The 26700-nt window shown below is 56.2% G+C and overlaps 1 protein-coding gene across 10 annotated transcripts; it reads right to left on the reverse strand.

Annotated features, from left to right (window-relative positions):
* Nucleotides 1-366: 366 nt before the first annotated feature.
* On the reverse strand, nt 367-25402 carry FBXO25 (F-box protein 25). 10 transcript variants are annotated; one of them, XM_084878355.1, is made up of 11 exons: nt 25303-25402; nt 21191-21328; nt 16922-17025; nt 15599-15648; nt 12185-12277; nt 8292-8385; nt 6738-6913; nt 5364-5543; nt 3351-3494; nt 1895-1921; nt 367-1317 (listed from the first exon to the last, which is right to left on the reverse strand). In XM_084878355.1, exons 2-11 carry the CDS (start codon nt 21322-21324, stop codon nt 1228-1230), a joined length of 1092 nt encoding a protein of 363 aa, XP_084734481.1. In that variant the 5' UTR covers nt 21325-21328; nt 25303-25402; the 3' UTR covers nt 367-1227. The 10 variants fall into 10 exon arrangements, with proteins under 10 accessions (XP_084734481.1, XP_084734480.1, XP_084734477.1 ...); XM_084878354.1 differs by having other exon boundaries at nt 6729-6913; XM_084878351.1 differs by having other exon boundaries at nt 1895-2003; nt 6729-6913.
* Nucleotides 25403-26700: the final 1298 nt, after the last annotated feature.

A 26700-nucleotide genomic window follows, 5' to 3' on the forward strand; every position in this document is an offset into this window, starting at 1 on the left:
GGGAGACCCAGGGGACCGGGCGGGCCAGGGCGGGACCAGGGTGAGACCAGGGGCACAACTGGAGGCGCCCGTCCAAGTCCCTGTTCGCGGAGACACGGCCTCACAGAGGGCGGGGTGCTGCCTGCCATTCACGGTCTCTCAGTGTGTGTTCGGAGGAGGGGGGGACCGCTGCCTGTGCCCGGCCCGCAGGACGCACAGAGGAGCAGGCAGCACGCTCACCCTGGCGCTGCGGCCAGACTACACCTCTAGACACGTTTTCCAAAACGGACTTGCATTGTTTTGAAAGTAAAACAATCTCTTAAAGGTTTCAAAGGCGCAGATGTGTGTGAAATCACTCACTACGGTCTTGTCAGAGGCAAACCGGGCATGTCAGTAAACATGGTTTATTGTCTGGAAAGCAGTTTCCCACGGACGCAGGCTGCCCGCCGCCGCTCGGCATGCTCAGTAGTCGTCCCTCCCAGGGCTCCGAGGTCCCAGATGCCGGCGTCTGTCCGAGGGCGCGGCCACACCACTCCCACCGTCCTGGTCACAGACACTGCACAATTCACAACTCAATCGCCAAACACCGGACAAACACACAAACATCCCCCTAGGGCAGTGGTCAGCAAACTCAAGATCAACAGTACGACAACTGAAATTTATTTTGAGAGCCAAAAACCAACTTCTGCGCATGGGCCATGAAGTTTCAGTTGAACTGTATGTGCACGCCCACACGTGGTATTTTGTGGAAGAGCCACACTCAAGGGGCCGAAGAGCCACGTGTGGCTTGTGAGCTGCAGTTTGCTGACCATGGCCGTAGGTCATTGGGTCACAACCAGTGTGGTTACAATACATCTTAAGAAAAATAAATAATCTGCACAATGTATTTACAAGGACTGCTGGTTTTACCCCCCTGCCCCCCCCAATTATGCAAAGCCTGGAGACGTGTGACCATCAGCCGTCACTGCATTAGTGTCAGCTCCGCACGGCAGTGCGCTCAGAACCCAGGGCCTTTCGGACCGGATCTGTAAGTAGGTGTGAGTTTTCAAATGCTCAGAGAAAAGAACTTCTCAGAGACGGAGCGGACACGGTCTCACCGGGCTCCCTGGGCCCTCACAGGGGCACACGGCGCAGCGTCCTGCCCGGAGCAGGAAGCTGCCAGGCAGCCGCTCGGTGGCAGCACGCGGCAGGGGTGCTGGCTGCCCTCGGGCTGGGCGCCGCCTCGGGGCCGGCAGGTCATGGGGAGGCTCAGAACTTGAAGAGGTCGATGAAGTGCTGCGGGGACACGGGCGTGGAGCAGCGGTCAGGGTCGGTGGCCGTGCAGGGGTGTCCCGAGTCCTGCGGGAGGAGGAGAGGCCCCACAGGTTGGTTCCAGCCGCCTGAGCACCCCGGACCCTCTCTGCGCCATGAGAGCTAAGACACCCGCACACGCGTGCTCTCGGAGCAGAAACCCCAGCTCACGTGCTGGACGGAGGAGACCCCAGGTTTCCGCCGCCCTCCTCAGCCACGCTCCCGGCCACGCCCTTGCCCATGCCCACGCCCCCCCGGACCACTCCCATGCTCCCTTGCCCACGCCCCCAGCCACTGCAGGCCAGGACTGCACTTAGCAGGAGGAGGGGTTTGTGTGGAAAGTGGGGAATCTGGGAGACAAGCTGCCCACATCACAGGCAGTGCCTTCGCTGGGCCCAGCACCCGGCGTCGAGCGGCGCCTCCACCCGCAGGCAATGCTGCGGGCGCCCCTCGAGCGCCCCGAAGGCTGAGCCTCGCGCCAAATGCAGGACTCGGGCTTTTCCTGCAAACCTGGCATGGCGGCTGAAGGCAGCCAGGCCATGCCCCTGGGCAGGCGGGCTGCAATGGGTGTGCGGTGCCCTGGCAGGGCAGGCGGGTTAGTCCCGAGCAGGGGCGGTGTGAGTACCTGGAGCAGTAAAGCGAGGCGGCAGTCCTGGAGGCGAAGACAGGCCGGAGGAGAGCGGGAGGGAAAGGGAGAGATTAGAAGGCGGCTGGTGCACACTGCGTGACAACAACTGAAAGCAGCCAGCAGGTGACGGGCTGGCGCCATGTCCCTGAGGCAGCGCCGGGCTCGCAGACGCACCTGTCACTCCCCAGCCTCGCTCGGCTGCCCCAGGCTGCGGGGCCGCCCTCCCCGCAGTGTGCTCTCGCTATCCCCGGAGACGGGAGCAGAGCCCATGGCCGGGAGGGGAGCGGAGTGTGCGCCTAGCTGTCCGGGTCCCAGCGCTCCCGTGGTTACGGGGCACAGGCTCCGCTCCACGCGCAGCGGCCCTGAGGGGACCAGCGCCCTCCCGGCTCCGCCTGCGGCCCAGCGCGGCAGGCCGCCTCCCCCGCCGCTCCCGGCGCTGCAGCTCCCGGCGCAGCACGTGGCCGCGCAGTCGGGCGGGACGCGCCACCGGGCCACGGTACGGTGTTTACAGGCACAGCCAGGCCCCCAGGGCGGGGCAGGGGCCCCAGGACGCCGGGCGGGATCACACAGGCTTTACAGTTTCACCGCTTTTTCCCGGTGAACCTCACAGGACACACACACACTCAGGGCAGCGCGTGGAGAGCACCGCAGGTGGAACGTTCACGTGTGAAGAAGATAAAAGGCACTGAAGGCGGCAAGTGGAGTTCAGCCTGAGCGGGAGAGCCTGTCCGCAGAGGCGTGGGGGGGGGTTCATCAGAGACGTCTGGGGGGAGAGTGGATAGGAAGGGGGTTCACGGAGATGTGGGGGAGGAGCAGACAGGAAGGGGGCCCATCAGAGATGTCTGGGGGGGGCGTAGACAGGAAGGGGGTCCATCGAGATGTTGGGGGGGGGTGGTAGACAGAAAGGGGTCTCCGGAGACGGGCCAAAGGGGCTCGGGATGGGAGTGTGCCGGGCCCAGGCTCAGGCTCCTCACTGAAGGACTGGACTTGACAAGCACCAGAGTGTTAAGTTCTGACCACACAATGAGAACATGCACGCGGACTCGTGTGTGGAGCTCTGAGCAGAGAAGCGGGAGGCACGGGGATAGGCTGCCCGGAACGGCTGAGGGACAAGAAGGCCGCGTCTGGGGACCAGGTAAGCGAGGCGGTCCTTTCTCAGGCCCAGGGCTTGGGAGAGCCGCTGGCCAGGAGCAGCCTCTGCTCAGGAGACCCAAGGGGCCAGCAGACCTGTGCTGCCTCCCCTCGGACGTGCCCCACACGGCCTGTCCCCCGGGAAGGCTGCCATCCGGGGAAGGAGTGGCCAAAGGTCCACTCCTCGCGGCTCGGACCTGAACCCCAGGGCATGTGCTCAGGAGCCTGTCCCGCCAGCTAACAGACAGACAGCTCGCCATGTGCTCACGCCTGCCTCCGTGCAGAGTACACGCTGCCCCCCCCCCGCCCCCCGGGGGCTCACCTTCCAGAAGAGCGTGCTGCAGTGCCGGCAGAAGAGCAGCGTGTCCCCGTACTGCTCCCGTGTCGGGTAGCACTTCTGCAGCGCGAAGTACATCAGCTTCCACTCCACGTGGCCCTTCTCCGAGAGGATCAGGTGTCTGCAGAACTGGACACGCTCGCTCAGTCAGCAGGTGTGCAGAGCGGGATGCGGGCAAAGCCATTAAAGAGGCAGGTGGCCGGGAAGCACTGAATTATTGGACTTCAACTGTCGGGTTAACTCCAAGGGACTCATCAAAGGAGCTGCGTGTTCCTCCTCTGGACCCCACGCAGCCATGACAGATCTCACTCCTCAGGTCTGGCCTGAAGCCCGTATGTTGTTCCACTAAAAATAAGGCCACCCAGAGCTGCACACCCGAACTGATACGACACTGTATGCCGGCTGCACTCGGAAAGCCATGTTAACGTGGTGAGCTACACACATCACCTGCCGACACGGGCAAGGCCTTGAAAAGAGGTCCCGTGAAGACGCACCAACGGCCAGCGGCCAGCACCTGCCCTCAGAGTTGGGAGGAGACACGTCACACCGCCGGGGAGGGGGGGCACTGAGGCAGCGCCTGGGCTTCCCATACGATCACACAGCATGCAGACTGGATGCACCAGTGGGTGCCAGTGCTGACCCCGACAGGAATCGCTGTGCGGAGGACAGAGCCTCTACAGTGGCTGAGCTCGTGTTGCTCAGTGGATAGAGCGCCGGCCTGCAGACTGATGGGTCCCAGGTTAGATTCTGGTCAAAGGCATATGCCTAGGTTGTGGCTTGGTCCCCAGGAGGCAGCCAATCAAAGACTCTCCCTCACCATTGTTGTTTCTCTCTTCCTCTCCCTTCCTCTCTGAGATCAATAAAAATGTATTAAAAAAGATAAGGTGGCCCTTTATGGAAATGCACGCAAGGACCTCACAAATGTCCTGAGACGCCCGCCGCGCACTCTGACCCTGGAGCTGGGGAACAGCCAGGCACCTGGGGAGGGGCCCCGGGAGCTCAGGCCGCCATGCAGACACTCCTCACCCGCTGCTTCCCTGGTACAAACCCCCCCTGCACGCCTGTGCCGACTCCAGAGCTCAGCCTCTTCCTTCCCCAGTCCTATCACCGGGCCCTCCCCAAGTCCACCCAGAGCTTTCCTGGGCCGCCCCGCCACAGCCCACAGTCCAGCAGGTGCCCTCTGGGAGCCTCGGCCCCTCCTCTGACCCTCAGGAGCCCCGTCAGCCAGCTGCCCGAGGCCCACCTTCTGCTCTCGAGTCCTTCAGACACCCGGGCCTCTCGATGTGCTGCACTCGGACACCCGGGAGGCATCTGAACCCACCTGCCTCCACCGGGGACTCCCCATCCCAGAGACCAGGGGCACTGCTGCACCTGCACCTGCCCCCCCCCCACTGGCCCCCAGTCCCTGGGGTTCGCCTCGGCCACGTTTGCCTTTCTGCCCTCTCCCGTCTTTCTTGGCACAGCCTGTCATTGGTCCGTTCCCAATGCCAGGCAAAGAGGAGGGTCCACAGGGCTCAGGACGCACCTCCTGGCGCAGGGCCCTGCCAGGCAGAGCATGCCCACAGCTGCCACCGCCTGTGGCCTGCATTTCCGCAGGCAGCCTCTCCTGCGCCGCAGAGTGGACGTGCTCACATGCACACCATTCTCCATCTCCCGGCGGCCGCCACCAGCTCCCTCACCCCCCACCCCGTCTCTGCTGGCTCAAACCGGCGTGCCAGGCTGCCTCCCGCAGGCACAGCCCTGCCCGCCGCAGCACGGAGCTAAGGCGGGGAGACGTGGGCAGCGGCATGCGGGTGCGGGCTGGAGCGGACACGCAGCCTGAGCCGTTAGGGAGATGGCGACACCCAGTGCCGATCCCAGAGGGCGGGAACGCAGCCTGCTGTGTGTTTCGTTTTTGGGTTTATCAGCTCGTGGCTCTTTCTGAAGACGAACAGGAGCCTGCATGAGCGTTGGGGAGCAGCCGCACTGACCTTCCTAAACCAGGTCCCGAGCCCTCACCTGCTTCTCGGCGAAGTGGTACTGGCACAGCTTCTTCCAGAGCCGCCGGTCCTCGCTGAGCGTGCGCAGCGTGGGGCTCACCTGGCCCAGCGTCACGATGTCCCAGCCGTCCGACAGCCGGTACAGGATGTTGTTCAGCATGTGCAGCGGCAGGTCACTGAGCGTGAGGCCGTGGTTCTCCTGCGAGAAAGGGAGCAGGCCACGGCGCCTCAGGCCACGGAGGCCGACCTCACGTTCCCCTCCCCACACCCCACTAGCGGGAGCCTGATGCAGCGCCCCTGACCCCGCCTCCTCTGCTGGCCGCCAGGGCCGCCGGAAGTGGAGCCGGAACGCCTGGGCTGCTTGGTGGCACCAGCCCCACCATGGCGTGTGCACGAGGGGACCCGTCTACTTGACGACACTCAAAGGGGCGCATGGAAGTGGCAGGTACTGGGGACGTGGCAGGCTACGGAGCCTCTGCTCTGGCCTGGGCAGCTCAGTGGCCGGGGCCGTGGAGGAATCCGTCACGGAGGCCTTCTAGCTCACATCTCCGTGACTTCAAGTGCATAAGCTACACCCTCCCTCACACAAGCCGGCAAATGACCCGCTCTTTGTCCCTCAGGCTGGCACCACAGGGATGCTGTCTGAGGCCTGTGCCAGGGGCTGTGCCATGCAGGGCCTCATGTCCGCAGGAGCCTCTTACAGACAGACAGCAGGTGTCTGCTGGGCCCTACCCGGCTCTGCCCCCACCGTCGAGGCGGGAGTGTCCCCAGTGGTCAGAGCCTCAGCCCTGGACGAGGACATCTGTGGAGGCAGGAGCGCCTCGCCTGGTCCCAGGGGGTGGGCGCAGGGAGGGGTGTGGAGGGCGCCCTCACTGTCCCCTCAGAGGCTGGCACCGTCCTCGCTGTGGAAATCCTTCCTCAGCTCGTCAGACACGATCACAGGGGACGGGAGGCCACGTTTCTGCCTCATCCGGTGCCTCAAGCTGCAGCATCACGGGCCTTGGACATGGCGACAGTTTGCCTGTGATGGCATGTCTGTCATGTGTGTCACCTTAAAGCCACACACGTGTGCATCTGCCTCCACACGTGTGCATCTGCGTCCACGCAGAGCGAGCACGTGAGGGGAGCACAGGCCCTACGCGAGCACAGCGAGGGGAAGGCGGACTGCGCACACGGAGGGAGCCGTGCCTTTCTATGTCATCTGAGCCCAAAGCACCCGATTTCCTCTCCCGGGAGCGAGCTGACACCTGTCCCCGGCAGACAGCCCTCCCAGCAGCCGGCCCGTGGTCTATTCCACCCAAAACAACGAGTTAACCCGAAGCGGAGACGAGCCTCTCTCCACGCGGAGCCCGGAGAAGGGGCGCGGCTTCGGGCGGCGGCGTACCGGCGTCACCTGCAGGTTCTGCAGCTGCTGCTGCCAGGCCAGGACCGTCTCCAGCCGGCACACCCAGATGTTGATGTTGCCCACCAGCACGGACTTGCCCACGCCGCGGACCAGGGTGCAGAGCGTGGAACTCAGGTCTCGGAGGAGGTCTTTGATCAGCCGCGGGTTCTGGTGGTCGTCGAGCACTGGAACACACACAACACAACCGTGCATGGCCGGCTGCCCCGTGAGAGGTACCTACAGATGAAATGGGCACGCACACAGCGGACCGCACTCAGCCTCGGAAAGGAAGACTCACTCCCCCACACGCTGCCCCGTGGGTGGCCTCAGAGACACGACGCTCAGGGTGACGAGCCGGACAGGACAGAGGCTGTGCCTCCGTGTGGACAGTGGCACCGGGGGGAGGGCGGGGGGAGGGAGTGCCTAGTGGGACAGAGGCTGAGTGGGAACATGAGGATGTTCTGGGAGATGATGGTGGTGATGGTGGCACAACAGAGTGAAAGCATCGAATGGCACCGACTGTAGCTTAAGAGACACTGTCCATTTTGCACTGTCTATATTTTGTCACAATGAACAATGATCTAATTCCACCGCACCCCAAACTGGCATCTCTGAGCTATCGCAAATCTGATGAGACTCAGACAAACTTTAAAGTGTTTCCTGACGAGCATTTCTGGTCGAGTCTACATTTTTACTTTGAACGGTCAGTCTCCATGTTCTTTACATTCGCCATAGAGATGGTGTTCACAAATGGCTGCACTCAGCCCTTAAAGCAGCTAGAGGGCGCCCCCCAAAGTGTACACACACTGTGACAATACACAGGCACTGTTTGCCCCAATACGTTTCATTTTCAAAATGGAGTGATCGGCTATTATAGAATGTATACATTTTTGCGGACGTCCTATACATGTATAACCCTAGTGCGAAATCTAAAATTCTACCTATTAGCCTCTAATCAACCAATACAATCACTAAATTAAAAAGCAATGTATAGGTTTATTTGATGCTGAAGCAACTAAGCCCCAACTCTGATGATTATGGAAACATTATATGGTAAAGTGAAAAAATATGACTGGCTACCATGAAGAGGTAAAATATCTTTTCACGTATCTTCCTATCTTATAATAGCACAATAATATATTCCTTATATCAGGGGTCCTCAAACTTTTTAAAGTGGGGGCCAGATCACGGTCCCTCAGAGAGCTGGAGGGCCGGACTATATGAACTACTAATTCCTACTGTAACACCTCGGCTGCGCTCACTGCCCAAAAAACCTGGCGGGCCGGATCAGACTCCTCTGCGGGCCACATGTGGCCCGCGGGCCGTAGTTTGAAGACCCCTGCCTTATATTAATGCAATATACTCCCTCCTATGCAAACGCAACTGTAAAAACGTGGACAGAACATGGACGTGAGAGCTGGAGGCTGGCATGGCGGTGCAGCCCCAGGCGCACCGGACGTCACCATCTGACACACACACGGGGGCAGGGTTAAAAGAAGCCCCTCTCCTCATACTAAAGCTCATTAAGATTCAGACGATGAAAAGTATCAGTCATCCTCTTACCCTTGTGAACGATTTTATCCAAAATGTTGAAGTAATTCTTTTGTGCCACACCACTCAATGAGGTTAACTGGGATTTTGCAATTAGCTGCAATAGCTTAAAAGAAAGAGGGAAAAAGCTAAGCATAAATCTCCTTCACATGGAAACACAAACCACAGTGACGACACGCACGGACAGACGTGTGCCCCTCAGGGTTCCTCGGTGAGAGGCGCTGTCACCTCATCCCAGGATGTGACCCTCCGTGTGCAGACCGAGCCTGTGCCCCTCAGGCAGGTCTCCGGCATCTGACCCGTGGCCTGTGCTCAGTCCCTGCGCTCTGTCTGCTTCCTCTGCAGACTCCAATTATATGTGAGCAGGGCCTTCTCCTGGCTGCCCTTTCTCCAAAGCTCCCCCTCTTTCTAACCTTGTAAACTCAGAGTCACTGCTCCTCTCATTCTGCCACCTAGACTCTTACTATTTCCAAGTGCCCGCTCTGACTAGGCTCCCTCCAGTTCCTGTCCCGGCTCGTCCTCATGGCCTGTTTCCTCTATCCGCCTTTGCTCACACTGTCTGTCTGTCTGCTCCCAGCCTCCCAGCCCCCAACCCCAACCCCAACTGCTTCCCCAGCCCGTCAGGCTCTCCCTCTTGACAAGTCTGCCGCCCACTGGTGCAGGTCCCGGTGCCTCACCACCCTGTGCCACGGGGTCAGCACCTCTGGCCTCATCCTTCCTGGGGTAGGTGGGTGGGCAGAGCTCCTGCCCCGGGGCCCCAGGAGAAATGGAGGCCTTTCCCGTCCTCTGCCCAGTGCTTGCTGCTCCTCTCTCTCCAGGGAGAGCCATTCCCTCCCACAGGGTTCATGTACTGCCTGCCTCTCTGCATTTCCCCCGGGCTCTGAGCAAGGAATCGAGCGCGTGACTTTGCCGTCCTGCCATCCGATTTTACTCCCTGGGCCTCACGTGTGGCTGCTGATGTCGCCTGACCTGCCCTGCGTCTGTGAACACGTCCACTCGCACCATCCTGACCGACTGCCCAACCTTGGCTGCTTCTGGTTGCACTTCAGACTGCAGGGCGCCTGCCGCCTAGCCTCTGCCAGTGGTTCTCTACCCCTCCTCCCTCCTCGCTGCCTCTGCTGCCTTCCAGAGGACAGAAACTGCCAACCACACGCTCAGAGTTGCCCTGGCTGGCGACCACCACAGACCACCTCTGTCACTTCTAACATTTACGTAGAGTATCCTGCACTGCGGTGACCACGGACGACACTGCAGCACCGGGCAGACCAGGTGAGAGCCTGCCACCCGCCGGCTGCACCGTTCCCAGCAGCTCGTGCTGCTCCAGGTCCTCGGCTGGCCATCACCATGCAGAGTGACCCCCTCCACCTGCGTGAGGAGCCGAGCAGAGACCAGGAGTCCAGAGACTAAGAAGCGGCTTTCCTGCCAATGCACGCCGGGCGGAGATGTGACGGAGGGGAACCCCCCTGCAGCCTGAGGGGGACAGCCCAGACGTGCAGGTGCACTGCATCCTTCTCCTCCCGGAAAGAGGAAAAGGAGGCGTTCACAGTGCCCTCTCCCCTGAGAGAAGTGCGGGCAGAGCTGGAGGTGCTGTACTGCAGCGGTTCTCAGAGGGGCCCCGAGGTCCAAGCTGTTCTCCAGTATCATGGAGACACTGGTGACTGTTCAGGCTCCCGCTGGATTCAGATTTACAACCAACAGGAACACGGAGGGACTGCAGGGCAGGCCGGGCTTGGAGAACACAACGTGACTAACCTAACTCTTCCACACCCGTCAGGCGGTACTATGGTCCTGGGCTACAGGTGAGAAGACCGAGGCTGGGGAGAGGAAGAAAACGACCTGGAAGTCACAGCTCAGAGAGGGACACAGGTGGCCGCACCAGGCACCTCCCACCACCGTGTGCCGGAAAGGCCTGGTGAGGAGCTCCTAACAGCATCGATGGTCTGAAACTTCATTATCTCACTTTAAAAAGTGTTCTCGATGTTACTCACTTAGTAAAACAAAGTGACCTAAACTTTACAGAAGCGGGAGCTCTCCATCCATGTTCCTGAAGCCGAGCAAAACCCCGCCCTAACCTTGTTGGCAAACCCTGTGGTCGTGACTTCCCTGGAGCTCGGCGGCCCGACTCTCCACAGTCCGGGACCGGGGGCCCCAGGACGCCTCAGCCGGAGGCAGGCTGCCCGAGGCGACCTGCCCGTCCTGGGAACTGGGGAAGCAGATGGTCTGCGAGATGGGAGCCCCCTCCCCCTCTGGACTGTCCCTCTGCTCCCCATTCCTGGGGAACTAACACCCCATGGGCCCTCGTCTCAGTCACCGGCTCCAGTTACTTTAGGCCCTGGCCAGGAGCTCAGTGGGTGGGAGCATCTTTCCCATACGCCAAGGTTGCAGGTTCAATCCCCGGTCAGGGCTCATGCAAGAAGCACCATGAATGCATCAATAAGTGGAAGAACAAGTTGATATTTTTCTCTCTCCCCCTCTCTCAAATCAATAAAAAGACTGCTAGTGTTTATATAAACTGAATTATTGCATACTTATAGTTTCAGTTTTGTTGAAAGAATTCTTCGTTGCAGCACTGACAGGAGAGATATACTGGAAGCTGAAGAACAATACAGACAGTCCTGATCACGACACTGACTATTTCTAAGTGACCTGGATGTTCACTCTCGCTGGCCTGCCATCGGCTGAACAAAAGGCCTCCACCACCCGGTTCTCACCGGCCAGACACTTCCGTGGTGTCTCTGAACACGGCAGAGCGACAGCTTGGCTGGCTGAGTTTCCTAGACTGTAAGCCCCACCCTGCGCTTCTCACGCTTCCCTCATCTAGTTTCCTGGGGCATTAACATAATGTCACCGTGCACTCTGTCCCAGCACCATCAGGGGAAAATGACAGGAAATGCCTGCAACGGTAGCCAGCAGCCCTGCCTGCATGGCCACAGGCGTGTCCCTGGAGTGGGAGCGCCTTCTGTGCCCAGGAACTTTGGAGGGATGTGTTTTGCATGAAGAAGGGACTGCCTTCATTTCCAGAGGCCAGGCTTCCCTGGAGGGGAGGTGCCTGCAGGATTAGTAAAGAACTGGCAAAACGTGACCATGTGAGAGGTCCCACCATGTGAGCAGAGCCATCACTCACTGTCACAGCAGAGCCATCACTCACAGCCACAGCAGAGCCATCACCCACTGCCACAGCCACAGCCACCGCAGAGCCGTCACTCACTGCCACAGCCACAGCAGAGCCATCACCCACTGCCACAGCCACAGCAGAGCTGTCACTCACTGCCGCTGCCACAGCAGAGCCATCACTCACAGCCACAGCAGAGCCATCACCCACTGCCACAGCCACAGCCACCGCAGAGCCGTCACTCACTGCCACAGCCACAGCAGAGCCATCACCCACTGCCACAGCCACAGCAGAGCTGTCACTCACTGCCACAGCCACCGCAGAGCTGTCACTCACTGCCACAGCCACAGCAGAGCCGTCACTCACTGCCGCTGCCACAGCAGGAGTGAAGAAGCCGCAGAGCAGCCTCTACACAAATGAGGCCACGGGCTGGCTCAGAGCCCTTTCTGGAATGAGGCTAAGACACCAATCCCCTCCAGCCAGGGGCCAGCAGCACAACAGCTCTGAGCTCCCTCTGTTGGGTTCCCCTTTCCAGGCTCAGCTGTGACACGTGAAGTAGGACACGTGGGGACAACCAGGTAAACGTCTGTTTCCCTGGCACCTCCCATGGTGCCCTGCATGTGCACGCGTGGTTTGGAGAAACCTAGAAAGCGCAGAGGCCGACCGGGTCCCACCCGAGCCCGCGGAGCCCGGCACCGAGCCGTCTTCTCCTGGGCCCGCCCCGGGGTCACTCCCACTCCGCCAGGAGCGCCCTCTGCAGCCCGAGCTCGGGTCCCCGGAAGGCGATACTCACCCTGACCACGTAGCTGAACCTGCGCACGTCCTGCACGGCGCTCGAGAAGTCCAGGCGGGTGAAGGCCTCCCCCAGCGTGCAGTAGCCATGCCGCTGGAAAACGGAACAGTCAGCTGGGCGGGCGCACGCAAGGCCAGCGACGCTCAGTGTGGCGAGTCTGCGCCGGACAGTGGCTAACTGTCGGCAAAGGACAGGGCCCACTCGGACGCAGACACACCCAGGGGAGTCAGTCATACTGATGCTGACCTAGCACCATGCCTCCTGAGGAAGCTCTGACACCCTCACCCCGCGGACAGGACAGGACAGAACGGAACAGGACGACAAAGACAAAGACAGACAATCATGCACCTCGCCAATTTCTTTTGTTGGGACGCATCTGGGGGGAGGGCCAATTAAGCCAGAAATAAAACAGTGGGAATATTCTCGGCTACGAAACCGCGAGCACGTCCAGCAGGCGGCTGCTATGAAGATCCACTGTGAACACGCATGCTGAGAACGTGACCCCTCGCAGGAGTCCCGAGGCAGAGGGGGCAGGCAGAGGCAGGGAGATGTGACCAGGGGTCGGGGCCTGTTCAGCACCCAAACCCAAAGCTGGAATTAGACCAGGCCCAAGAGGAAAAAAAAGAAGCACTAGTCAGTCTTTTACTTTTATTACTTTTTAAAACATAGGCCGAAACCGGTTTGGCTCAGCGGTAGAGCGTCGGTCTGTGGACTGAAAGTCCCCAGGTTTGATTCCTGTCAAGGGCATGTACCTTGGTTGCGGGCATATCCCCAGTAGGGGGTGTGCAAGAGGCAGCTGGTCGATGTTTCTCTCTCATCGACGTTTCTAGCTCTCTATCTCTCTCCCTTCCTCTCTGTAAGAAAATCAATAAAATATATTTAAAAAACAAAAACAAAAACAAACATATATATACATATATATATATATATATATATACACATACACATACACACACACACACACACACACACACACACTGAGTGGCCAGATTATTATGATCTCTAAAGGCATAATAATCTATCCATTCAATGTATATCCTATATAATAAAAGGCTAATGTGCAAATTGTCCCCTCGACCAGGGGTTCGACCAGCAGACAGGCCGGCCAAATGACCATGTCTCCTCCCCCTGGCCAGGCTGGCCGAACCCCACGCAATGCACAAATTCAAGCACCGGCCTCTAATACACACACACACACACACACACACACACACACACACACACTGAGTGGCCAATTATCAGTTCAGAGATCATAATAATCTAGCAACTCAGTGGGTGCTAGATTATTATATATACACACACACATATATATATATATATATATATATATATATGTGTGTGTGTGTGTGTATATATACACGCATATATATATATATATACACACACACACACACACACACACACACACTTCTGAGCCCCCTCCTATATATAACTGACTTCAGAGAGGAAGGGAGAGGGATAGACAGATAGAAACATCAATAATGATAGAGAATCATTGACTGGCTGCCTCCTGCACACCCCCTACTGGGGATCGAGCCCACAACCCGGGCATGTGCCCTTGGCCAGGATGGAACCCGGGACCCTTCAGTCCACAGGCCGGCTCTACCCACTGAGCCAGTCTTTTAGAATGAAACATCACTCTCTAGATGGTTTTCTCCATGATGCATCTGCATTCCGATTGGTTTGTACATTAGGTGTCACTTCAAATTCTACCATCTGTGTTTGAAATACGAAGAGTATAGAAAGAGATTTTTAATGCAGAGTTGTGGGACAGACAAACGGGGCACCAATCACAGAAAGCCCAGGGTGGCAGGGGAGGGTCCTGAAGTGGCGGCTCGCCCTATCGCAGTGAAGACACACAGGAAGGACTGGTGGTCTGTGCAAGTCCTAAGAACAGTCCTATGGGTGCATAAGCCAACAAGATGCATTCACTCACAACACTCACACGTTTTAGGGAGCATCTACCATATGCAAAGTACCTTCTGGGGGCACGGGGAGCAAAGCCAGACAGAACCTGCTTATACCAGCTGGTACTCCTACTCCATTTCTTCTCAATGAACAGAACTGCGTGCTGGTGCGGGAGACAACTCTCCAGGAAGCCCCCCTCCCAACAGCCCCTTCCGGGGGAGTAAGACCTGGTTCACAGAGCGAACGGCAACGCAGTGTGTGAGCGACACGGGCTCGCCCGCCTGGGGGCCTGTGGGCGGCCACAGTGGCCAGGTAGACGGGCAGCAGAGGCCCTGGTCCATCCGGGTGAGAGGACTGCCAGCCTAGTGATGCCCAGACAGCTGGCGAGGGAAGTGCCAGCTCTCGGCCCGAGCCCTGCCCACCCTGAGCTGGTTACACTGTGTGCTAGGATCCGAGATCACTGACACCTCAGCCCCACGGGAGTTCTGTCAGCTGCTTGTGCTGGCCTAAGCTGGTTCTCTTTCCTGTCATCAGTGTGGTAAGACAGATCAATGAAGTATTACATAGTCTTACATCAACCTAAACTGTGTTAGGTTCTGCCAAACATTCGTGCAATGGTGCATTAGACTGTGTGCGAAGGATTAGTCCTCCCGAACCCACTTAGCCATGTAAGCCGTCACCAAGCAGGCAAATACGTTCTGTCTCAGAAGCCAGCTAGTTTCATGTCATCTACTCTTCTTCTTCTTTTTTTTTTAAAAATATATTTTATTGATTTTTTACAGAGAGGAAGGGAGAGGGAGAGAGAGTTAGAAACATCAATGAGAGAGAAATCAAGGTACATACTCTTGACTGGAATCGAACCTGGGACCTTTCAGTCCACAGGCCGATGCTCTATCTATCCATTGAGCCAAACCGGTTTCAGCTCATGTCATCTACTTTTAACGCCTCTGGAAAAGCTAACTTAGGCCAACAGAATGTGACTCTACAATTTCTCCCTAAAGCACTCCCCAGTCCTGCAAAATGAGGCAAGTGCGGAGTCTCTCAGAATGCGAAGAGGTAAGCTTCCCGGATGCTATGCAGAGAAAAAGGAAATGGCTGAAGTGAGCAGACTGCTTCCTGGCTCATAGCCACACCTCTCCAACTTGGCCAAACACAGGAGGGGAAGGTTCAAACTGCTCTTTCCCAGTCACAGTCCGTTACTTAGCTCCCGGGCGGGGAGAGGGGGTGCGAGTTCTCACCATCCCGCCCTGGAGGCCATGCCCCCTGCTAGCAGCAGGGCTCCGCAGCAGCGGCTCTCCAGAGAGCTTATTCAGTCTGTGCCAGAGGCACCGTCCACACACACACACAGTGCACACTCACACGGGGGTCACTATTTCAAAGACCCCGACATCGTCAGTCTAGTGGGAGCCACAGGGCTGAGGTTGCAGAAGAGATTTGTTTAACGTGAATTTACATGTTCCGCGGGAACAACACAACACACGTGCTCACTCACTATAGGATAGTTACCTCTCTTGTGCTTTCTTTGTGGACATAGATCCATTTTTCACGAAAAAAACCTAGAACAGAAATGAACTGTTTTTAAAATCTGGGGAATAATTTCAAAATGAAGATTTTCAGAATCTTAAAATAGTTGCATATTTTCACAAAATTATCTGATGTACAGATTGAGATGCCTTTACTTGTTAAATGTGAACAGAATTCTTTCTTTTTTTAATATTTAATTTTATTGATTTCAGAGAGGAAGGGAGAAGGAGAGGGGAAAGAAACATCAATGATGAGAGAGAGTCATGGATTGGCTGCCTCCTGCATGCTCCCCTCTGGGGGCAAGCATGCAACCCGGATATGTGCTCAGACTAGGAATCAAACCATGACTTCATGGTTCCTAGGTCAATGCTCAACCATGGAACCACACTGGCTGGACAAATTCTGTTTCTTATTGTCAGTTTAAGAGGTGCTGAAACACATCTTTACATGAAATATGATTTTCAGACAGTACCAACTTTTAGTAACGTAGAAGAAAATTAGTTTTACTAATGACTGTAAATAATATGAAGACATAATTATAAAAATGCAATTAGTAAGTTATGTAACTAATAAAAAGTCCTATTCTCCTGTCATTGCCTTTAAATTGTATTTGATTTAATTAAATTGTTCCATGTAACTGGATCCTAAAGTTCAAGGGTCATGATCCTCCCCCCGAGGACCTGCTCATCCTCGGCACAGCCTACAGGGGGCGATCCTCACGGCTCCCGGAGGCGCTCGGTGCAGAGCGGGTGCACAGGGGAGTGCCTGCCGCCCGCCAGGTGCTCCCCAGCTCTGCCCACGCCTGTGTCCTGCTCCGAACTGCCGCGCCTCCGTGCCTAGGAGTGAACCGATGGTGACCCCTGTTCAGCCACCCAGATGTGCGGGTCTGTAGTGGGTTTTGCTATCTTTTGTTTTGTTTTTGCAAATCTTACTAACAAAATGGTTGAGCCCAGCCGGCATGGCTCAATGGTTGAGCATCAACCCATGAACCAGATCACAGTCAGGACACATGCCTAGGTTTCAGGCTCGATCCCCAGTGTGGGGCGTGCAGGAGGCAGCCGATCAATGACTCTCTCTCATCATTGATGTTTCTATCTCTCCCTCTCCCTTCCTCTCTCTGAAATCAATAAAAACATATTTTTAAAGAAATGTAACAAATGGTTGAGCTGAAAGGCTTGGTGACTAGTCCTGTGGGCAGCGCTGGAGGCCTGTGAAGGCCTCCGGCCGCCTTTCCTGTGAGCAGTGGAAAGGGCTTTGTGTGCCAACAGGCTCCAGTGAAATGTAGCGTTTTAAACAGGATCTTACACTGAGTGTTGCTGTCATTTCTAAAATGGTCCTTTTTCCTTTTCTTGGATGCACATCCATGCTCTCCATCAGTAAATATTTCTTCATCTTCACTATTTAGGATTCTGAAATAAAGTTAGAGTTTATTAAAATATATTTACAGGGAGATCTTCATTTGGCTTATCTTCTTAAAAAATGATAAGTATCTGGCTTGCAATTTAGGAGATCAAAATAAAAACGTTGAATTCTGTCTGAAAGCAAGCTGTTAATTTTCAAAGCGACACATCACAGTTTGACATTACAAGGCTAATGTCTAATATATTTTTTTCTTTTGAGAAACCTAAGACTTATCTTGGTTCTTTTGAGAATGCTATTCCAGGAAGTGCTGGCACATTTTAGAGTGTCCCATGGGTTTTGATGTGTTCAACCAATGCAGTTTCAGCCTTCAAAATGCGTTATTAAAACAGGGAGGTTATAAACAAAACTGGAAACGCTCGGGGAAGAAGTTAATTCGACAACCCATACGACTAATGATTTGCCATATCCCTGGTCCGATGCAAACACTGGCCTTGAATGACACGTTAGCGCAGATGGACTTTACATACGCGAGTACAGAACTTCCCACCCAAAGAAAAAGAACACACATTCTGCTCAAGCTCTCATGGCCATTTTCCAGGACAGATCATATGTTGAGCCACAAAACAAGTCTTTAAGAAATTAAGACTGCAATCATACCAAGCTGGTCAGTATGTTCAGCGGTTAGAAGGTGAGACGTGCATCGAAGAGTCTCGGGTTAGATTCCCAGGCAAATCTCAGCTCATCAGGGTGAGTGCTGGAGGCAACCAACCCAGGTATCTCTCTCACATGGATGTTCCTGTTTCCCACCCCCCCTTCTTCCCTTTCACTTCCTCTAAAGATCAACGGAAAAAATACCCTTGGTTGAGGATTAAAAAAAGAAGAAATCACATCAAGTACCTTTTCTGACCATGATTTATGAATTAGAAACCAATTACAAGAATAAAACAGGAAACATCACAAATATGTGATTACACAACATGCTATTGAACAACCAGTGAGTCAAACAGGAAATCAAAAGAGGAATTTTAAAAATACCTTGAGAGGAATGAAAATGGACATACACCAAAAGTTACAGGATGCAGCCAGAGCAGTTCTAAAAAAGGGGTCCAGTGAGAAAAGCCTCATCAAGAAACAAGAAAGCTTTCAAATGAGCACCTAACTTTACACCTCAAGGAACTAGAAAAAGAAGAACGGAGCAAAAATAAATGAAATAGAGATTAAAAAAATCAATGAAACTAGAAGCTGATTTTTTAAAAACATAAAACCGACAAGCATTTAGCTAAGAAAAGAGAACAGGCTCAAATAACTTCAGAAATGAAGGCGGAGATGTCACAACTCAAGTTCCTCAAGTGCAAAGTACACTAAGAAGCTGACAGACACCTCAGGTCCAGAACCCACCACCCGCCCACTCTGAGGCCCAGAACCCACCACCCGCCCACTCTGAGGTCCAAAACCCCACCACCCGCCCACTCAGGTCCAGAACCCCACCACCCGCCCACTCAGGTCCAGAACCCCACCACCCGCCTACTCTGAGGCCCAGAACCCACCACCCGCCCCTCTGAGGTCCAGAACCCCACCACCCGCCCCTCTGAGGCTCAGAACCCACCACCCGCCCACTCTGAGGCCCAGAACCCACCACCCGCCCACACTGAGGCCCAGAACCCCACAACCCGCCCACTCTGAGGCCCAGAACCCACCACCCGCCCATTCTGAGGTCCAAAACCCCACCACCTGCCCACTCAGGCCCAGAACCCCACCACCCGCCTACTCTGAGGCCCAGAACCCACCACCCGCCCCTCTGAGGTCCAGAACCCCACCACCCGCCCCTCTGAGGCTCAGAACCCACCACCCGCCCACTCTGAGGCCCAGAACCCACCACCCGCCCACACTGAGGCCCAGAACCCCACAACCCGCCCACTCTGAGGCCCAGAACCCACCACCCGCCCATTCTGAGGTCCAAAACCCCACCACCTGCCCACTCAGGCCCAGAACCCCACCACCCGCCTACTCTGAGGCCCAGAACCCACCACCCGCCCCTCTGAGGTCCAGAACCCCACCACCCGCCCCTCTGAGGCTCAGAACCCACCACCCGCCCACTCTGAGGCCCAGAACCCACCACCCGCCCACACTGAGGCCCAGAACCCCACCACCCGCCCACCCTGAGGCCCAGAACCCACCACCCGCCCATTCTGAGGTCCAAAACCCCACCACCTGCCCACTCAGGCCCAGAACCCACCACCCGCCCACTCAGGTCCAGAACCCCACCACCCGCCCCTCTGAGGTCCAGAACCCCACCACCTGCCCACTCTGAGGTCCAGAACCCACCACCTGCCCCTCTGAGGTCCAGAACCCACCACCCCCACTCTGAGGGGCAGCAACCCACCACCTGCCCCTCTGAGCCACAAACCAAAATCCGAGCAGACTAACCACCAACTTCCGGACAAAGTCAGGTCCAGGGCCAGATGCCTACTGGCAAACCCCAAACGTTTAGATCTGGGGTGGATCTCTCCGCACTCTCCCGCACACAGGGAACCTCGCCTGAAGGCCAGAGCCATTACCTTCCCTCGACTTCCCAGTGCCCTCGCCTCAAGGCAGTCCTCTTGGCGATTTCTTTGAAGCAAGTGTTTTCGTGGCTTTTCTTTGGTAAAACTGCTTACTTTTTCCTACCTGCGTTATTCCTGTTCACCTTCCCTGCCCACAGTCCTTGTAAACAGGACACAGCCTGCGTTTCTTGTGCGGAACAGATCTCTGCTGGAAAGAGCTTGCCCTTCTCCTGCCACGTGGTCAGGACGCCGATGCCCTGCTGGCTTGTCACTGGCACGGCGGTCAGGACAGACCTCTGCGCCCAGATGGCATCCCTCCTGAGCAGCAGGAACACAGTGCCCTGGGCACGCTGGTCTGACCTGGTGCCAACTCCGAACCACATTTCCTTTCTAGTCCCCGGAGGAGGAGATATGAGGTAGCCGTCAGGGTTAACCGGGAGCCACGTCCTCCCGGAGCGGAGCGAACGCCCCCGAGCGCTGGCGGAGCACGTGTGTAAGCGCTGGGGGGCAGGGACGCCTCCCGGGCTGCGGCCTCCGGAGCACAGTTCTTCCCTCAAGGCCCGAGGCCCCTGACTGCTCTGACCTTGTGCTGACCAGAGCTTGTGCATTTTGTAAGGAAATAAAAAAATGCAGCTTTCCTTTTTCCCTTGGAAGACCACACTTTAAAAAGGTTCGAGTGCTTTTTAAGGAATCCCACTCTCCTGGATGTCTTGGGTGCGACCAGAGTTGGAGATAATCCTCATGGCCTCCACCGCTATGCCCACTGAACCATGTAACCACAATAACACTTAAAGTATTCCAGTCCGGACAGGGAACTGAGTGTCTAAGAGATGCCAGGAAAGACAACACGGTGAAGATCAATAAGCTACAGGAAAGGGGAAACCCAGAAGGCCCTGCTCGGGCAGCGGGGTACAGCCGTGGCCTCGGCTCCTCCGTGCCATCTGCTTCCCGGAGCCACAGGGAGCAGCACCGACCCCGCCGGGACTCCTACGGACCCACAGACAGTGCCCGGCCGCTCCTTCACCAGAACCAAGGCAGCGCTCCCGGCAGGGTCATCCCGGTGGAATTCCAAAAACACAAACACGCCAACCGACCCAGGCCCGCTGGCACGTCCACACCCCGCCTGTGCCCCGCGGCCCCTTATCCTTTCCTGGCCCCGGCCCCGGCCCAGGACACACAGGAGCCTCACTGGTCGGCCCACCATCGAAGGCCTTGTCTTTCCTCGCAGACTGGCTTCCACGAGTGTGGGCAGTGAGCCCTCGCTCGGGAACAAAGTGGCATCTGGGGATGGAGCCAGGCCACGTCCCGGCTCAGACCTGAGCTATCCAACTCCCTTCCCCACACCAGCCTGTGCAGGCTCCTCTCAGCCAGACTGAGCGCAGCACAATGCTCTGCAGCGGAGGAGGGAAAGGGGATGAGCCCTGGCTCTGCAGCGGAGGAGGGAAAGGGGATGAGCCCTGGCTCTGCAGCGGAGGCGGGAAAGGGGATGAGCTCTGGCTCTGCAGCGGAGGAGGGAAAGGGGATGAGCTCTGGCTCTGCAGCGGAGGAGGGAAGGGGGATGAGCCCTGGCTCTGCAGCGGAGGAGGGAAAGGGGATGAGCCCTGGCTCTGCAGCGGAGGCGGGAAAGGGGATGAGCCCTGGCCGGGCGGGCAGGGCAGGCTGTGCGTACATGCTGTGTGGGGCGCTGCGCTGGGGGCGCTCCGGGTCCAGGTCCTCCCTCCAGGGCTCGCAGCGCTTCCAGCCGTCCTCCGTTTTAACCCAGCTCCATCCGGGCGATCGCCAGTCCTGCCCCAGGAACGGCATCGCTCTGCAAAACAGGGGATTCGCGGGTAAGATGCACGTGAATCAGCAGCTTCCTCTCCACTCAGGTCACTCCTCATTCCCCTTTAAAGGTGAGTTCTTAATACTCAATGTCTGCACCGGTGCTGAATGCTGGTTCGACACGCGTGATCACACGGTGGGGTGACCGCGCCTCGGCAGCGCTAAAATGGCAGCTGGGACGCGGAGGGAGGGTGCGTTTACTAGCGCCATGCTGCTCAGTCCGGTCCCAGAGCTGGCTCCCAGCTGGAGACCCGCAGGGTCCGGGGAGAGGCAGAACGGGAGCGTGCCCGCAAACAGAGCTACCTTCGCCAGAACCTGGGAGCACCATACAGGAAGCATATTCATGCCCACCAGCTGCAGGCAGTCTGATCCGGCCGAAGCTCAATGAGCAGCTGAGAAGTGACTGGGGAGTCAGGCCAGGAGCCCAAGGGCCCGGAGAGGAACTTCCAGGTGAGGGATGGGCCACCCCTGAGCTTACAGAAACTGGGCTTACACAGTGAAGACCAGCCTGGGGGTGCCTGGAGGAAACAGTTAGGACTGGAGGCCGCAGAACATCGACCTGTAAGCGGTGAGGGGGGTGGCTGCAGCAGGAACAGCAGGAGGGACCACTGAGGAGGCGGAGGCCATCTGCCGTTAGGGGGGCTTCTCTGCGCTCCCTGACTCTCAGGAAGCCAGCGATGAGGACCTGAGCTCCCAGGAAAAGGCCAGGTGCCCACCGGCTGGCGGGGAAGTGAGGAACAGAGAAGACGGCTGATTTCGGTTTGGGACATGCCGGTCGGGTCTGCTAGGCCTGTGGTGACAGCCACTATGCTAGACTCCAAGTATAGAATGATGACTTACAAAGGAAGCATCACACTTAGGAACCGATGAGTGGGACCTGGAATACCAGCTCTCCCACTGCCGCCAGCTGCCTGCCCCGGACCCTGGGAAGCTTTGTCAGCTCCCGTGGGCCTCGGCCCTCCCAGGCCTCTCCGCTGGGATCAGTGATGGCACAGCGGTAGGTGCTGTCTGAACACGTACGCATTTCCTGTCTGTCTTCCTCCAAGAAAACGCAATGTCTTGTTCAACTCTGTAAGCCAACTACCGTGAGCAGTGCCTGGCGCACCGCAGGGCTGCGAAGTACCGAGTGAGCACGCACCACAGACCAGGGCCCAGCAGAGGGCAGGCGGGGAGCACAGGAAGAAAGCACAGGCGCCCATCAGGGCCCAGGGATGCCATCAGAGGGGAACAGAGCAGAGAGCCAGGACGACACGCAGACGGAGACAAGCCCAGACAGGAAACGGAAAGGAAGAGACTCCAGGCAGGCAGAGGAGGATATTGAGAGAACAGTGTATGGTAAGCAAGAAATGATGCACAAAGAGGAAAATGCTATGAAGTATGTAAGAATTGAAAATTATTCACTAAATCTCGGCCTGCGGGACTGAAAGGTCCCGGGTTCGATTCCAGTCAAGGGCATGTACCTTGGTTGCAGGCACATCCCCAGTAGGAGGTGTGCAGGAGGCAGCTTATAGATGTTTCTAGCTCTTCATCCCTCTCCCTTTCTCTCTGTAAAAAAATCAATATTAAAAAAAAAAAAAAAAAAAAAAGCCGAAACAGCTTTGGCTCAGTGGATAGAGCATCGGCCTGCAGACTGAAGGGTCCCCGGTTCAATTCCGGTCAAGGGCATGTACCTTGGTTGCAGGCACATCCCTGGTGGGGTGTGCAGGAGGCAGCTGGTCGATGTTTCTCTCTTATCGATGTTTCTAGCTCTCTCTCCCTCCCCTTCCTCTCTGTAAAAAAATCAATAAAATATATTTTTTTAAAAAAAAGAAAATTATTCACTAAATCTACAAAATAGTAGCGATAACTCAACCAAAAATAGTTAACAGAATAATCCTATACAATAAAAGGCTAATATGCAAATTGCCTTCTTGACTGAGAATTCAACCAGGGGGTGGGGCCGGCGAGCCAACAGCCCTTGACCCCTCCCCCCAGCCGGCTCCAATCGAGGAGGGCTGGCCAGACCCCACCTGTGCATGAATTCCTGCACCGGGTCTCTTGTGTGCTATATTAATCTGACGTCCCAAACTGGACTTGATATAGTTCACTAACGTGGGATATTTACAGGGTACGTGAGAGATGGAAATGTTCAAATACAACCTTCCAACTATATTCAGTCTGACTAACACAGGTTCTTAAACAGGCATTTATAATGGCTTAGAAAAAACAAAAATCTTCTAAAGGAAATGATAAGTCTTCAACAATATCCCTGGGTCGACTACCAGTGCTCAGTTCCTGAACTGATATATGAAATGCATGATGAAGTAATTTTCCTTTGTAACAAGAGAATCCTAAAACCTAGCTAAACTGACTTACTGGCCAGGTCTACGGACCCTACCCGTGTACGAATTTTTTCAGTCATATATTAATTTAAATTCTTGCTTTAGAAAATATTTAAAAATCATTCCTTAAGCCATGCCCAGCCATCTGCAGGTCACCCACGACTGCCCCCAACAGCATGCATCTGCATTTTATTTTCATGAGGATTCAGATATAGGCCAGAGAACACTTCTCCAAAGGAAGGCAAGTCCCATGAGGTAGTCTCATAAGAAACATACCAAAGAAAAATGTCTGCTAGGACCATCTTTGACTAAAGTCAAAATATCTCTCAATATTATTCCATGTATTCAGAATTCCGTGATTAAAAAATAAAAATCTATTGGCAACTGGGCAGAATATTGTTCAACAGACCAACTAAATACCGGTTACTCCAATGTAAGCACAGAAGCAATGTATCACTATTCTTGGGCACCTTCCCTAAGTGTGCACCATCTAGCTGAGAAGCTAAAAAAAAAAAAAAAAAGAAGGGGGGAAAAACATATCCTTGGGTGGATTAACAAAAAAAAAAAAAAAAAAAGAAGAAGAAGAAGAAGAAGAAGAAGAAGAAGAAGAAGAAAAGACTACATAAGAAGAAGAAGAAGAAGAAGAAGAAGAAGAAGAAGAAGAAGAAGAAGAAGAAGAAGAAGAAGAAAAGACTATATACGTTTTGCTACTTGATTTTCAGTGAGAGGGAAGGGAGTGGAGCAGCCCCTCGGCACCTGTGAGTGCTGAGCAGGAGCTATGCCATAAACACACTGCGGACAAATACCAACAGCGGGCTGCGAGGGCAACGTTAAGGCACTTTCAGGGCAAAAAAGCTGGCAAAGGAGCCCCCTTATTTGTCATTCCTCGTCATTAATTTTGAAAAAATAGTTTTTCGCCGAAACCGGTGTGGCTCAGTGGATAGAGCGTCGGCCTGCAGACTGAAAGGTCCCGGGTTCCATTCTGGTCAGGGGCATGGACCTTGGTTGCGGGCACGTCCCCAGCAGGGGGCGTGCAGGGGGCAGCTGGTCGATGATTCTCTCTCATCGATGTTTCTAACTCTCTATCCCTCTCTCCTCCTCTCTGTAAAAAATCAGTAAAATATATTTTTTAAAAAGAAAAGAAAAACCAGTTTTCCTGCTGTCGGAGTCACGGTCCTCGTTGGATAGCCAGGCGGCCCTCCTCACCCCCCGGAGCTGAGGCCTCAGGGCCAGCGCCGGGCCCGGAAGAACGCGGGGACAGTGGGGCCGGGCAGAGCCGGGGTGCGGGGGCCGGAGAGGCCCGGTGCTGGGAGGGGAGGAGGGGATGAGAGAAGACAGAAAGGTGTTCGCCGCCGGGGCGGGCGGCCGGGGTGGAGGAGCAGCGGGGTAAGGCGCTCGGGACCCCGTGTTGGGGACGAGTCAGTGCGGCCCCGGGAGGCGGTGGGGCCGCCGGGGGGATGGGGGAGGGGGCGGGGCGGGCCCGGGTCCCCCGGCGGCGGCGAGGGGAGGGGAGGCCCGGGGTCGGCGCGGCCAGCGGGACCGGCCCAGAGCCGGCGGAGGGCGGGCCGGCCCGCAGAGGCCTGGGCACCGCCACGCCCTGCCCCAGGGGAAGCGGCCCCGGGCGCCCCGCCGTCCCTACCTGCGCGCTGAGCGTGCCCTTCCGCCGGATGGCCGACCGCCCCGGGGCCCACTGACGGCGGCGGCGCGTCCGGGTTTATTGCCGGAAGTCGCTGCGGAAAGCCCCGCCCTCCACCGTGATTGGCCGGCGCAGCCCGCGTGACCGTGTTGCTACCCGGGTCGGGGAGGCTGGAGGCGCGGGCATGCGCAGTGGGGCATCCCTCCCGCAGTGGACGCGGTACACAGAGTGGAGGTCCGAACCCGCGCCCCGGGCCTCCTCCCGCCTCCCTCCTGCTGCCCTGCGAGCTCTGCGTGGTGCGGGGCCAGAGCAGGCCCGTGGCGACCGGGGCAGGCGGCACCTGGACCCGATGGCCACTTGCACTCCGGCCGGACCGACCCCAACTTGCCGGGTTTCCAGCTCGAGCACTGAAGCCCAGAAACAGCCAGGGCAGCCACATTGGCTCTCAGACCTGTGCCCCGGGTTATCTTTTATACGTTGCTTGAGGCTCAAGTGCTGGGCATTTATAAGCAATTCAGAGTATTGTTCAGATCTTTCTAGGAGGTTGCAATCTCTGGGTGTCCCAATAATTCCATAAGGGACGTATGCACAGGTGACTTAGGATGCCTCAGCCAGAAATCTGACACGTAGGACCCTAGGTACTTAATTAATAATCCACCGAGCATAAATTACACAGGAGACAAACATGCGATGCACAAATCACTCACGGCTTATTTACCAGAGTCCTGGTGGGCTCCAGAATCCTCGGCAGGCCACCCGGGGATCAGCACTGACAGGCACACAGTTCACGGAGGACGTTGCAGCTGCAGCTCGGCTTGAGTTGAGGCCTCTCACAACGGCTCAGGGTCCGCAGCTCAGGGTTCGGGGTTTGCAGCTCGGGCAGAGCTTTGGTGCAGGCAGGGGAAGTGGAGAGTGACCCTCTGTGGAGGAGAAGGAACGTCTCTGATCTTCTGTGGTGCTTGCTCTTTGTTTGTGTCTTTAGTGCTCAGATGTGTCTTCAGTGTGTCTTAGCGGGCCAGGAGTCCTGCTATCCGGTCTTACATATGGGGTACAGATCACTTTATTTCCTATATACAGGTCACTCAAGGGTGCTTATCAGTTTGTTTACATTCCATTCCATATTTTCAGATATCACACTTCAATACTTATTTAATATTGTATTTATCCTTATTACTATTACTATAACACTGGGTTTTTCCCCAAAGAGAGGGAACCACTTGCCACCCCCCAATCAGGCTGCAGGTGCAGGTCACAGCGGGTCAGGGTCCAGCTGGAAGCAGGACTGCTGGGTTGGGTCCAGGAAAGGCTGCTGACGAGCTTGTGAATTCACGATGGCCTTAACCCGTCTTGCCTCATTTTCCTCGCCAATGCAATGGGGATAGCAGGACTTTTATAAGGATT

The sequence above is a fragment of the Pipistrellus hanaki genome (genome assembly GCF_964339955.1).
Source record: "Pipistrellus hanaki genome assembly, chromosome: 3".
Lineage (NCBI taxonomy): Eukaryota > Metazoa > Chordata > Mammalia > Chiroptera > Vespertilionidae > Pipistrellus > Pipistrellus hanaki.

Excerpts from the sequence above, each read along its gene's own strand:
- FBXO25 (XM_084878348.1), bottom strand. Across the intron at positions 17,026-21,190 it reads CGCAGCGCCCCACACAGCAT|AATCCTAAATAGTGAAGATG; the intron begins GTACGCACAGCC and ends ACTTTATTTCAG. Across the intron at positions 8,386-12,184 it reads GGTTCAGCTACGTGGTCAGG|CTATTGCAGCTAATTGCAAA; the intron begins GTGAGTATCGCC and ends CTTTCTTTTAAG.